General features: G+C 39.3%; 1 protein-coding gene across 14 annotated transcripts in view; it reads left to right on the top strand.

The window, feature by feature from the left end:
- Window positions 1-12056, top strand: part of RABGAP1 (RAB GTPase activating protein 1) — a 132014-nt gene that overhangs the window by 88676 nt on the left and 31282 nt on the right. For all 14 annotated transcript variants that reach the window (XM_036329739.1, XM_036329736.1, XM_036329737.1 and 11 more), the window contains one exon: window positions 8325-8438. In XM_036329739.1, coding sequence (XP_036185632.1) covers window positions 8325-8438 — 114 coding nt within the window. The remainder of the gene's footprint in view (window positions 1-8324; window positions 8439-12056) is intronic.

Raw genomic sequence — 12056 nt, 5'->3', positions numbered from 1 at the left:
AGATTTAATATAAGTTATAACTACTCAGCTGATATAGTGCTTAACTATGTATTAAAGTTAGAGGCACTAATTTGGCAAACTTTTCTGGAGCCTGTTTTCTGGGTCAGTTGTCTGTAATAAACTCTTTGGCAGTTCATTGATTACATAGTTGTCATGCTTGGGATACATTGTTTTCTCTATTGGAAGAAAAGGAGAGTAAATAGGATTATTACCAATGGGGTTTGGTATAGGTATTTGATTGTCTTGAAATAGAAGAGCTCTTTACTAAATGAGGCAGTGATAATAGAGAAACTCAAAAGGATTTTTTTTTCTCTGAGAAATGATTTTTTTGAAAAAGATAATCAACAAAAGTACTTTTCTGAGCTCTACGGTGTTTTGTTTAGCCCAGCTCATAGGTTAAAAAGCCACTTATTGAACCATTTACATTGTGTATCAATTTTTCTGTTGCCTGACTTATCTTCTTTATAATTGCATTTGGATAAGATAAATTATGATGTTGGTAAAATACAATGGATTTCTGAATTGCATGCTATCTAGAATTGCAGATACCCGACGGGGCACTAAGTCCCAAACATGGGAAAATCTGCCAAACACATTTTGTCCCTTGGCTTTCCTCCTAAGGTTGAAAATATGCCAACATCATAAATGTCAAGTATGATGGGATAGAGCCACCACTGATGTACAGGACCTCATGATACCTGCTTTCCATGCAATATCTCATTTGTTTCTCATAAACTCTGTAAGGAAGGAACCATAGCTTAGATTTTACAGAGAAGGATATTAAGGCTCAGACTAGTTAAGAGACTTGTCCAAGGCCACACAATTAAAGGGGGCAGGGGGCTGTATTCAGAAACAGAATTTCCTGATCCCAGAGTTAGAGTTCTGTTCATTATATTGTGTGATCTCGGTAGAGCACCCAAATACTGCCTTCTCCTTTCTTTGTCAGAAGTCCAACTCCAGTCGTCACGTAGTTGTGGCCAGATTCTGAGATGCCTTCAGTTACTTCCATGTTTGTGGAAATCTAGTTCCAGTTTGGTTTGCTCTCTGTGTAATGTGTTGGAAATGGAAGTTTTAAAGTATTAATTACTGATTACCAACACAGTGTTTTATTTGCTTTTATATAGGTTAAAGATCAATTTCTTGTCTCTTTTTGGTTCAGCTTTTTAAATCTTTTATTAAGTGTTATTCAATGACAGTTTTACAGAAATTATTTTTGCCTCTAAGAGCAAATCCCCAAGATAAATACACAAAGCAATATCTAACCAAACCAGTCCCCACTAAAATAAAATCCCTGTAGTTGGCACTGGTGGGGAAGAGCAGCACTGCAGGCTGAAAGGATGCTGATCTGAGGAGCAGTGGTGCTGGTCACACAGGGACAAGTATCAGTATGTGTGCTTAGGTGCATGTGTTTTATGTTCTTAAAGTCTGAGTTTAAGATAAAGATGCCTTGCCCTGCCCATCAATCAGATACATTTATTTTTAGAGTTCTTGTTGATTAAACTATGAAATGGACTTGAAGGGCGTTTTATATAAATACACCCTACCTCGTATTTTTAAGGTATGGAGGTACTTCATTAGAATACCTATAATTCAATAAAATAGGAAAATTTAAATAAGGAAGAGATTTGGAAAATAGATGTAGAACAGGAAGATAATACACAGACAGACAAGCCATGAAATCCTGTATTGCTTAAAGTTGGACTGTGAACTTGGTCCTGAGCTTTCTGTTTTATTGTTTTCTTAAGTATTACATGATGGCTTTTAACAAAGCATGTATAACATTCTGGACTAGCCTTAAGATCTAATTTTTTCTTTCGGCATTAAGCTACTATGGAAATAATAATCTTTCCTATGCTGGTTATTTCTCATGGCAACCTTCCATTACATTTTCTTTGTTTGGGTACTTTCTTTTTCTTCCTGCCATTCTTAGCTTTCTATTTTTTAACTTGAGTTTACAAAGGGTGTGTATTCAAAGGGTTTCCTCTTGTTCCCATTACCCTGTTAATCCTGAGAAGTTACCCAGTGGGCCAATTCTCACAGTAAGGTATAAAAATAGTCATCCAGAAAAATTACAGAATGTGGTACCACTGTTTGAACTAATGGACGACTTTCAAAACCAACACAGGGAGAAGAAAACGACACAAACATCATTTCCTTAGATTTTTCTCTGTGCAAATTATTTTAGAAGAGCCTTAAAAATTTAAAAAGTAACAAAGCCTCACCATTGCTTTATCATATACACTAAAAGAGCATAAGAATTGGGGCCAAGAAAGAAATCTCTAGAAATCACTCACAATAACAGAGCTTACTTTTGATTTCTGTTGAACTTACTCCCAGTGTTCATTTCACCGATTTTCTTCCACAAATTTAGTTCAGCATTTTATTGATTGCCTGATAAGTACAAATAAGGGGCTTACCCTCACTAAGCCTGATTCTCCATTTTGTATAATAAGGAGGTGATACCTGTTGCTCTTTCTTTTAATACAGCTTTTAAAAAAATTATTGATTTTAGGGAGAGCGAGAGACATCGATTTGTTGCTCCACTTATTTATGCCCTCATTGGTTGCTTCTTGTATGTGCCCTGACCGGAGACCACACCCACAACCTCGGCGTATCAGGACGATGCTCTAATTAACTGAGCTACCTGGCCAGGGCTTTTTCTCTTTTAATAAACTTTATTTTTTTTAAAGAACCGTTTTATATTTATAGAAATATTGTGAAAATAGTACAGTGTTTCCATATACCTTGCACTGCTTCCCCTATTATTAACATCTTACATTGATATGGTACATTTGTTGCAATTAATGATTGTATTGATGCATTTTTTTGTTGTTAATTATCACCTGAGGATATTTTTTTCCACTGATTTTTTTTTTTTTTTTGAGAGAGTGGAAGGGAGGGATGGGGGATGGGGGGAGGAAAAGGAGAGAGAGATACAGACAGACAGATATTGATGTGAGAGCGAAACATTGATTGGTTGCCTCCTGCATGTGCCTTGACAGCCCTTGACAAGGAATCAAACCCAAGACTCTTCTGTGCACAGGCTGCCACTCTAGCCACTGAGCTACCAGCCAGTGCGATACATTATTATTAACTAAAGTCGGTACTTTATTTAAATTTCCTTAGTTGTTACCTAATGACCTTTTTCTATTTCAGATTTCATCCAGGATACTGCATTATATTTATTCCTCATGTCTCCTTTTGACTGTAACATCTGTTAGACTTTCCTTGTTTTTGATGACTTTGACAGTTTTTAAGAATACTGGCCAGGTATTTTATAGAATGCCCTTCAACTAGAATTTGCCTAATTTTTCTCATGAGGTTTATAAGTTTTGAAGAAGAGCGCACAAATAAAAGTATCGTTTTCATTACCTCATATCAAGGGTCATGTCCTACCAGCATGACTTATCACTGTTGATGATGACCTTAATTACCTGACTGAGGTCATGTTTGCCAGGTTTCTCCATTGTTAGGTTGCTCTTTCCCCCCTTTCCACACTGTACTCTTCTTAAGGAGTTTATGCTAGGTATTTATTTTATACTTTAGATTATAATCCAGTGCTATGTCATTTATTTTATTGCTAAAGTTTCCCAGCTTTGGCCATTGGGAACTCTTCTAATTGGCTCTTGTGTCCCTCTGACATATTCCTGTTGTTGTGCATTTGTGTTCTTTGTGTTGGGGGACTTGGTATAAAAATATTCATCCAGAGAGCATTTCCTTACTCTCTGGTACTTCTGTAAGTTCCAGTTCATCTTGTATATTTCCTACCCCAGTCCTAGAATCAACCATTTCTCTAAGAAGCTCTGTTGCCTTGTATTGGTAAATTAGAAACCAAGATTCTGACACCCATTTCTACTGGGTGTTATTGTTTCTGAGCCCTCTTAACTGACAAAGCAAGAAAATGTATGTACGATAGTGCCTTTCTTACCAGCCAGCATGTGGGTTCAGCATTGGAATTAGAGAGGGATGGAGTCAATAAACTTTATATGCAGTTCTCTGCAACTTTAAATACAATTCTTAGTTATATGTAGACTAGAAGGAGGGCAAGACAAGTATATCAGTGACTGTTCCAAATCAGCAGGATAGCTGCTGTAAAAGTCCTACCAGCGTGATGTCTGAATTGATATAACTGTTCTAGAGGACAAATGGGCAGAATAACTCAAAATCCAAAACACAGGGGTCATGCCGGACCTTTGGGGGAATAAAGTGACTGTGGAAACCATTTTCTTTCCCTTAAGAATCATGGCTCTACAAAAGAAGTGGTATATATAGCCTGAATATTCGAGTTGGATATTTGGCCTAGTAAATTGTGGCATGGCCATGTGACAAGTTACTGTGTGTTAAAAATGCGAGAGTAGGATAACTGTCAAGTAACATGAAAAGATGCTCACATCTTTTGCAATTAGTAAAAATAAATTTTCAAAGCAGTAAACTTATAAAAATAACTGTAAAAAGTTAGGCATATGCCTACCTAACATAAGTTAGTTATTTCTGAGTTGTGCAGTTATTTCTTTTTTCTTATTTTCCCCTATTATTACAGGGAAGCAACATTATTTTTTTTATTAAAATAAGAAAGCAAAAAGGTTTTGTTATACTAAGAAAACAAAAAGTTAGATATTTCTTTTTAAAAATACAATAAAGTATGTCATTAATTTGGGGTTATGTTTGGGGAACAGTGAGTAGTCCCATTTGGCAGGAGTATGGGAAGGCAAAAAACAAAAGATTTGGATTTTAGTGTGAGGTGTTCATTCTTACTGTTTGTTTAGTGAATAAATTTTAGAAGTGCTGATAGTCTACAATACAGTTTTTTTTTTAAATATAATTTATTGGTTTTTTACAGAGAGGAAGGGAGAAGGATAGAGAGTTAGAAACATCGATGAGAGAGAAACATTGATCAGCTGCCTCCTGCACACCCCCTACTGGGGATATGCCCGCAACCAAGGTACATGCCCTTGACCGGAATCAAACCCGGGACCCTTCAGTCCGCAGGCTGACGCTCTATCCACTGAGCCAAACCTGTTAGGGCTAGAATACAGTTTTTAATGAAATTCTCTTCAGCAACATATGTATTATTCCATACATGAATATACCATTATTTATCGCTTTCTCTATGGGGGACATTTGGGGCTTTTAATTTTTAGCTATTACAAATAAGGTTATGCTGAACATTTTTGTACATAGGTTGTTTCTATTGGATGTGTGTTTTTGCTTCTTCTGGGTAGGAGTGGAATTGCTGGGTGTCGGTAGATGTGTGTTTACTGCCCTATAATTCACCAAATTGTATTATTTTACACCTCCATCAGCAACAATTGAGAGTCCTGATGGTTTCATATCCTCACCAACACTTGGTATTGTCTGTTTACTTTAGCCAGTCTAATATGTTGCAGTGTGTGTGTTTATAATTTCTGAACTATATATACTGTTTATATTGCTCCTTGAAATGTAGGGGACAATAGATCACTATAATTATAGGGTTTTCTTTAAACCTTTTCAACACAGGTGATACAGAAATACATAGAGTACTTTGAGAATTGACTTTTGTAAATTGGAGCAGACATTTAAAAAAAATTTTATTACATGAAAACCATGTATTCAAAGGAATATACATTTCAAGTTATTGCAGCTTATTGCAGAATTTCTTCAGGTAAAGCATGCATGAACTTAATCAGAAGTAGCATGTCAGTGTATTTAAAATCATTACAAAAAATCTTTCCAGTCATGTTGCCCATAATAAATTATTTAAAGCAGGGATTGGCATAGTGTGGTCCGGGGGCCAATTTAGCATGCTTTTTGTTTTTGTAAATAAAGTTGTATTAGAATATAGAAATGTTTATTTAAATATTATTGATAGCTACTATAGCTCTACAAATGGAAGAGTTGAGTAACTTCAACACAAAGCCAAAAATATTTGCTATCTGACTTTTAATAGAAAAAGTTTGCAAGATGTTAATACTGAGTAATCATATGGCATTTTAGTTTTCTTCTGGAGATTAAAGCTGTTTCTCTTGAGATTAAATGAAGCAGCCAAAAAATAAAATCAGCTGATCAAAAAAATTATTTCTACCTTAACTTCAATAGCTTTCAGGGCATATCAACTGACAGTAGTTTTGCATTCCCAGTTCTTTTAAGTTTACGTCTCTGTATGATTGCCTTTAGGACATTTGTGAAAGCTTGTTTGTTAAGCCATTTTACCAACTACAGTCTGGTTGAGAAGCTGTATGTAGTTGACTTAAGCAGTTTGGCCATATGAATAGTGTTATCCAATATGCTTTGTGCCAGCAAATTCCCTGTATCAACTCTGTAACTGCCTAGAAATAAAAGACCTATGCGTTGTTATATAAACCTTACTTTTACAAGCACTTGGGTTTGGATTTTTTGCAAAACTCTTCGCTGTGTCCTCTTAGGAAGGAATCATCCATAATGTTAACTGTGATTTGTTTTCAGATTCTTTTCAAATTTATGTCATTGTTCTAATAGGGCTTTACTAAACTTTTTAATTTAGATGAAGTCCAGTTTATCATTTTTGTTTTTTGATTCATGACTCACAGGGACCCTCTAGATAGCTCTGCAGCTCCCTCTCTGTTCGCCTTTTTATCTTCAGTATTTCTAAGACCTACACAGTCCAGCTATCTTGCCCTCCCTCAAAATCTGCTCTCTCTTATCTCAGCTCAAGACACTCCCCATCCAAACCTGTTTCTGTTTCCTCTCAATGCGCTGCAGCCTGGAAGCTGCCACCAGGTGATACTACTGTAGTCTTAGGTCTCACCTTGAATTTTGTCCTTTTGTCAGGAATCACCACAGTTCTGAGTTGCCTTAACTGTTGTTGTCTATGCCAGGAAAGCTCCTTGGACAGCAGTTTGGCGATGTCTTTGAAGGTTTTAATAGTTTACCGGTAAGAAAGAGCATGGGCTCTAAATTAGTCAGGTCCCACAATCGTAAAGAATTTATGACCCTGGGAACATAGTTAGCTGGAAGGCTAGAGAAATTACTGGACGAGAGGAATATCACTTTAATTTGTCATCTTGAAACAGGAGGTGTCAGGCTCTTGGATGGTGTCCTGAATATGATGTAGGTTCCTTAACACATTAAGCGCCCAACCTGTTTTGTCTTCTGGACGGAAAGTATAGTGTCAGTCAGTGGTGACTGACTGGGCGTTTAATGTGTTAAGGAGAATCAAGGCTATTGTCTTGACTATGAAGACAGTGCATTGTTAAAATTGAAGGCCATGCTTCTGTTCTCCAGTTCTTTAACATGTGAGCAAATAAAATTTAACAAGGGGAAGATATTAGAGCCCTAACCGGTTTTGCTCAGTGGGTAGAGCGTCGGCCTGCGGACTCAAGGGTCCCAGGTTGGATTCCGGTCAAGGCCATGTACCTTGGCTGCGGGCACATCCCCGGTAAGGGGGCGTGCAAGAGGCAGCTGATCGATGTTTCTCGCTCATCGATGTTTTTCTCTATCCCTCTCCCTTCCTCTCTGTAAAAAATCAATAAAATATATTTAAAAAAAGGGGGGGGGGAAGATATTAGAAATAGCTGGATGCTTGGTATATTTTATGAAGGATTGCTGACATTATTGACATTTGTTCAGTTTTAGTTGTGTCATGACAAACAAGGAAACAGTTTTTCTCCATTGGCAAAAGCAAGGGATATTTTCCCATAGCCTGCTTGAATCCCTTCGCATTTGGTGGACTGGCTTCATATTGCTTATACTGCTGTGCAAATTTTTATGCCACTTGCACCTAGGATAAACCCAATTCAGGGGCTTCTCTTTTCTATCTATCTATTTATTTATTTATTTATTTATTTATTTATTAAATAATTCTTTATTGTTAAAAGTATTACATGTCATGAGCTTCTCTTTTCTATCGAGAACCTGACATATGATCTTCATGTCAAAGGATCAATTAAAGTAGCAATTCTTGTACCCAGTTTTTTTTAAACAGGAGCACTTTCCCTCCTTTTGAGATTAGCTATGGTATTTTCCAATGGGAAGTCTGTTTTGAATAGAACATTTTACCTGTTACAATAGAAAGGCACCAGCTTCACTTTCTTGCAGCAGGGATGGACAATACATGAGGTGTATAGAGTGAAACAGGTTGCTTTTCTTCCATCTTTTCCTTCCCCCCCTCCCTTAGTATTAGCTTTTGCTTTTGTTTGAGTAGTTGGTTCCTGAAGATGTAGTAACTCTGGGCATGCATATGTGTATATATGTTCCTGAAGCATCTTAAAGCATGTAAATGAGAAGACTTTGTTGTACTAGTATAAACCGAAACAAATAGGTACATGACAGACCGCTAAGCCTTCTCTTTCCTTATGTTTTCACAGGAGTCTCCTCAGGACAGTGCTATCACCCGGGATATTAACCGGACATTCCCAGCCCATGACTACTTTAAGGATACAGGAGGAGATGGACAAGATTCCTTATATAAAATATGCAAGGTATTTCATGTCACAGACACAAAAAAAAGACTCAGTTTTGAATTGTCAGTTTGGTTCTTTGATAGTATGCAAAAAATAACTACAAAGTGTAATGTGTATATGATGTTCAAGAATAAAAAAAGAAAGACTGTAAAATCAACGATAAGAACACAATTTTAGACCATGATGAATGGGAGTTAATTAGAAATGAAATGATAGGGCTCCTTTTACCCTTTTTTTTTTTTTTAATATATTTTTTATTGATTAAGATATTACATATGTGTCCTTGTCCCCACGTTACCCTCTACCCCCCACACCCCCCACCCCCGCTCATGCCCTCACCCCTCCGTTGTCCATGTCCATTGATTAGGCCTATATGCTTGCATATAAGTCCTTTGGTTGATCTTTCCCCCTTACCCCCACCCTCCCCTACCTTCCCTCCAAGTCCCGACAGTCCAATCAATGCCTCTCCGTCTCTGGATCAGTCCTTGTTCATCAGCTTATGTTGTTCATTATATTCCACAAATGAGTGAGATCATGTGGTATTTATCCGCTCTCCAGTTCCATCCATGCTGTGGCAAATGGTAAGAGTTCCTTTTTCTTCTTCCTCTTCTTAAAGAATACCTTTCAGCATTTCATATAATGCTGGTTTGGTGGTGATGAACTCCTTTAGCTTTTTCTTATCCGTGAAGCTCTTTATCTGACCTTCTATTCTGAATGATAGCTTTGCTGGATAAAGTAATCTTGGTTGCAGGTTCTTGCTATTCATCACTTTGAATATTTCTTGCCAGTCTCTTCTGGCCTGCATGGTTTCTGTTGAGAAATCAGCTGACAGTCGTATGGGTACTCCCTTGTAGGTAACTGACTGTCTTTCTCTTGCTGCTTTTAAGATTCTCTCTTTATCTTTTGCTCTTGGCATTTTAATTATGATGTGTCTTGGTGTGGTCCTCCTTGGATTCCTTTTGTTTGGGGTTCTCTGCGCTTCCTGGACTTGTAAGTCCATTTCTTTCACCAGGTAGGGGAAGTTTTCTGTCATTATTTCTTCAAAAAGGTTTTCAATATCTTGCCCTCTCTCTCCTTCTGGTACCCCTATAATTCTGATGTTGGTACGCTTGAAGTTGTCCCAGAGGTTCCTTACACTATCTTCATATTTTTGGAATCTCTTTTCTTTTTTCTTTTTCGGTTGGGTATTTTTTGTTTCTTTGTATTTCAAATCTTTGACTTGATTCTTGGGATCCTCTTTTCTGCTGCTGGATCTCTGTAAATTATTCTTTATTTCAGTCAGTGTATGCTTAATTTCTAGTTGGTCCTTTTTCATGTCCTCCATGGTCTCACTATACTTATTGAGGGATTCATTAAATTTATCGGCGGTTTCCATAAAATTCTTGAAAAACCTTATAAACGTGGCCTTGAACTCTATATCCAATCGTTTGCTTTCCTCCATTTCTGCCATTTGTGACCTGTTTCTTTGTCTCCGCATTTTGGCAGCTTCCCTGTGTTGATAGAGTGGCCCTGTGCGCCAGGTGTCCTGTAGGGCCCAGTAGCTCAGCCTCCCCAGTTACCTGGGGTGGACACTCTTGGTGCACTCTTGGTGCCTTGGTTGTTGTAGAATCACTGGGAGGAATTGACCTCCAGGCCAATTGGCTGTGAGAATCAGCTGTGTCTAAAGTGGGAGAACTTCTGTGCTGAAGACACCCTTCTGGGGCAAGACTTGCTTCAGTGGGGCTTTGGTGCTCACTGAGTCTGCTCCCTGAGTGTGTCCCTTATGGATCTGAGGAGTTGCAATCTGGATGGACCCCCTCTGACCACTGGGTACAGTGGCTCCTGGATCTAAGGAGGTGCTAATTCAGCCTCTGCCTGAGGCCACACAGCAGGAGCCACGAAGAGGCTCAGCTGTGAAGCAATGCAAGCCGCTGCGGGGCCTTGGGCCTTCTCTTGGAAGTTCAGGGTCTGCCTGGTTCGGCTGCAGTTAGGTACATTTACATGCAAAAGCCTCTGCCGCAGCCTGGGTGGGGCGGGGTCTCAGGGAGTCAAAGGGCGGAGAAAGCAGCCATGGCCGATTCTCCGCCCGGAGTCGCGCTTCTCAGTGTCCCGGTAACGGCTGCAAGCACCTCTGAGGGAAAGCCGCCCTCAAGTTCGCTCGCTGCCGGACAGACCAGCCTCTCCCCGTATGAGTCCTGGGTCCCCAGAGACTTCCCGGAACCGGAGTTCAGAGCAGTCAGGAGCTTGTGACTCAAAAAGTCAGCCGCGTCCTCAGGTGCTACCCCCTTTCCTCGCGCGCGCGCGCCGCCGTACCTCTGCACTTCACCTCCGCAGCGCCTCTGGCTCTCAGCGTGCTTTTCTTTCCTTCTAGTTGTGGAATTTACACTCAGCCAGCCTTCCTGTTGTTCTGGATGATGTTTGCTCAGTCCTTTGCGGTAATTTTCAATTGTTGTGTGAGGCGACAATTTCCCGGTGTTTACCTATGCCGCCATCTTAGTTGCCCTCCTCCTTTTACCCTTTTAATCAGGACTTTCAAATGACAGTTGCCTGGCTCCACATTTATACTTTAGAAAATTGATTGTATGAAATCAGTTGAGCTCTGTAACATTGCAGGCTCCTTTTCAGTATGCACAGTGTAAATGATGCACTTGGCACCTGGGATACGTCTGACAGTAGGACGTGCCAATGCCTATCCAGGTGGACCTTTAACACTGCAGCATAGTAAATGCTGAGAAATACTGATGAACCTGTTAAAAGGTCTGTACCTGGGAGCTTCAAAGGAAATGGCACACTGTTCAATATCAGTAACTCATTTTCTAGTAGATTTTGGTAACTTCAGAGCCAAAAGGAGGATTTGGGACCAGAGTTCTTCAGCCTTCCTCTGTTCTTCTTATCTTCCTCACCCCCCCCCCAAAGCTAATCAGGTACCTACTTAACATATACTACATATGAAACACAGTCAAAGAACTTACATATGATTGAAAAGGTGAAACTAAAAACTAGTTTTAGGACAGGCCAGCAATAAAGGGTGATTCTCCAATGATAAACTAGGTGCTTTAAACTATATGGGCAGTTAGAATTTAGAGAAATGTTTCTTGGGTTTAATTTTAATTTCCCCATAGGATGCACAAAGCTCTGGTTTCAGTTGTAATCCTCTTCTCTGATCATCCTTTTCTAGCCCTTCTCAGTTATGCTTCCTACTTAAGCAGTTAATCCAGCTTCCCATAAAAAAACCCTGTGGCTCAGTGGATAGAGCGTCTGCCTGCAGACCAAAGGGTCCCAGGTTCGATTCTGGTCAAGGGCACATGCCCAGGTTGCGGGCTTGATCACAAGTGTGGGGTGTGCAGGAGGCAGCCAATCAATGATTCTCTCTCATCATTGATGTTTCTATCTCTGTCTTCCTCTCCCTTCTTCTCTGAAATCAATAAAAATATATTTAAAGAAAAAGAAACCCTGTGTTCACTGCCTTTAACCCTGTTGCACTCTGCTTTCTACCTCATGATGATCTTTGCACAACTCTCTCTTCTCTTGACTTCTCACCCTCCTGGTTGTGCTCTCACGTCTCTCACAACGTGGCTCACTCCCTCATTATTTCATCTCTGTCTGCCTGCTCCTGAAACAGAGGCCTACCTCCTGAGACATAGGTGCTCATTCATT

This window comes from Myotis myotis, unplaced genomic scaffold, assembly GCF_014108235.1.
Source record: "Myotis myotis isolate mMyoMyo1 unplaced genomic scaffold, mMyoMyo1.p scaffold_m19_p_12, whole genome shotgun sequence".
Lineage (NCBI taxonomy): Eukaryota > Metazoa > Chordata > Mammalia > Chiroptera > Vespertilionidae > Myotis > Myotis myotis.
Note: the sequence above shows the minus strand (reverse complement) of the source record. Positions and strands in the feature narration are given on the sequence as shown.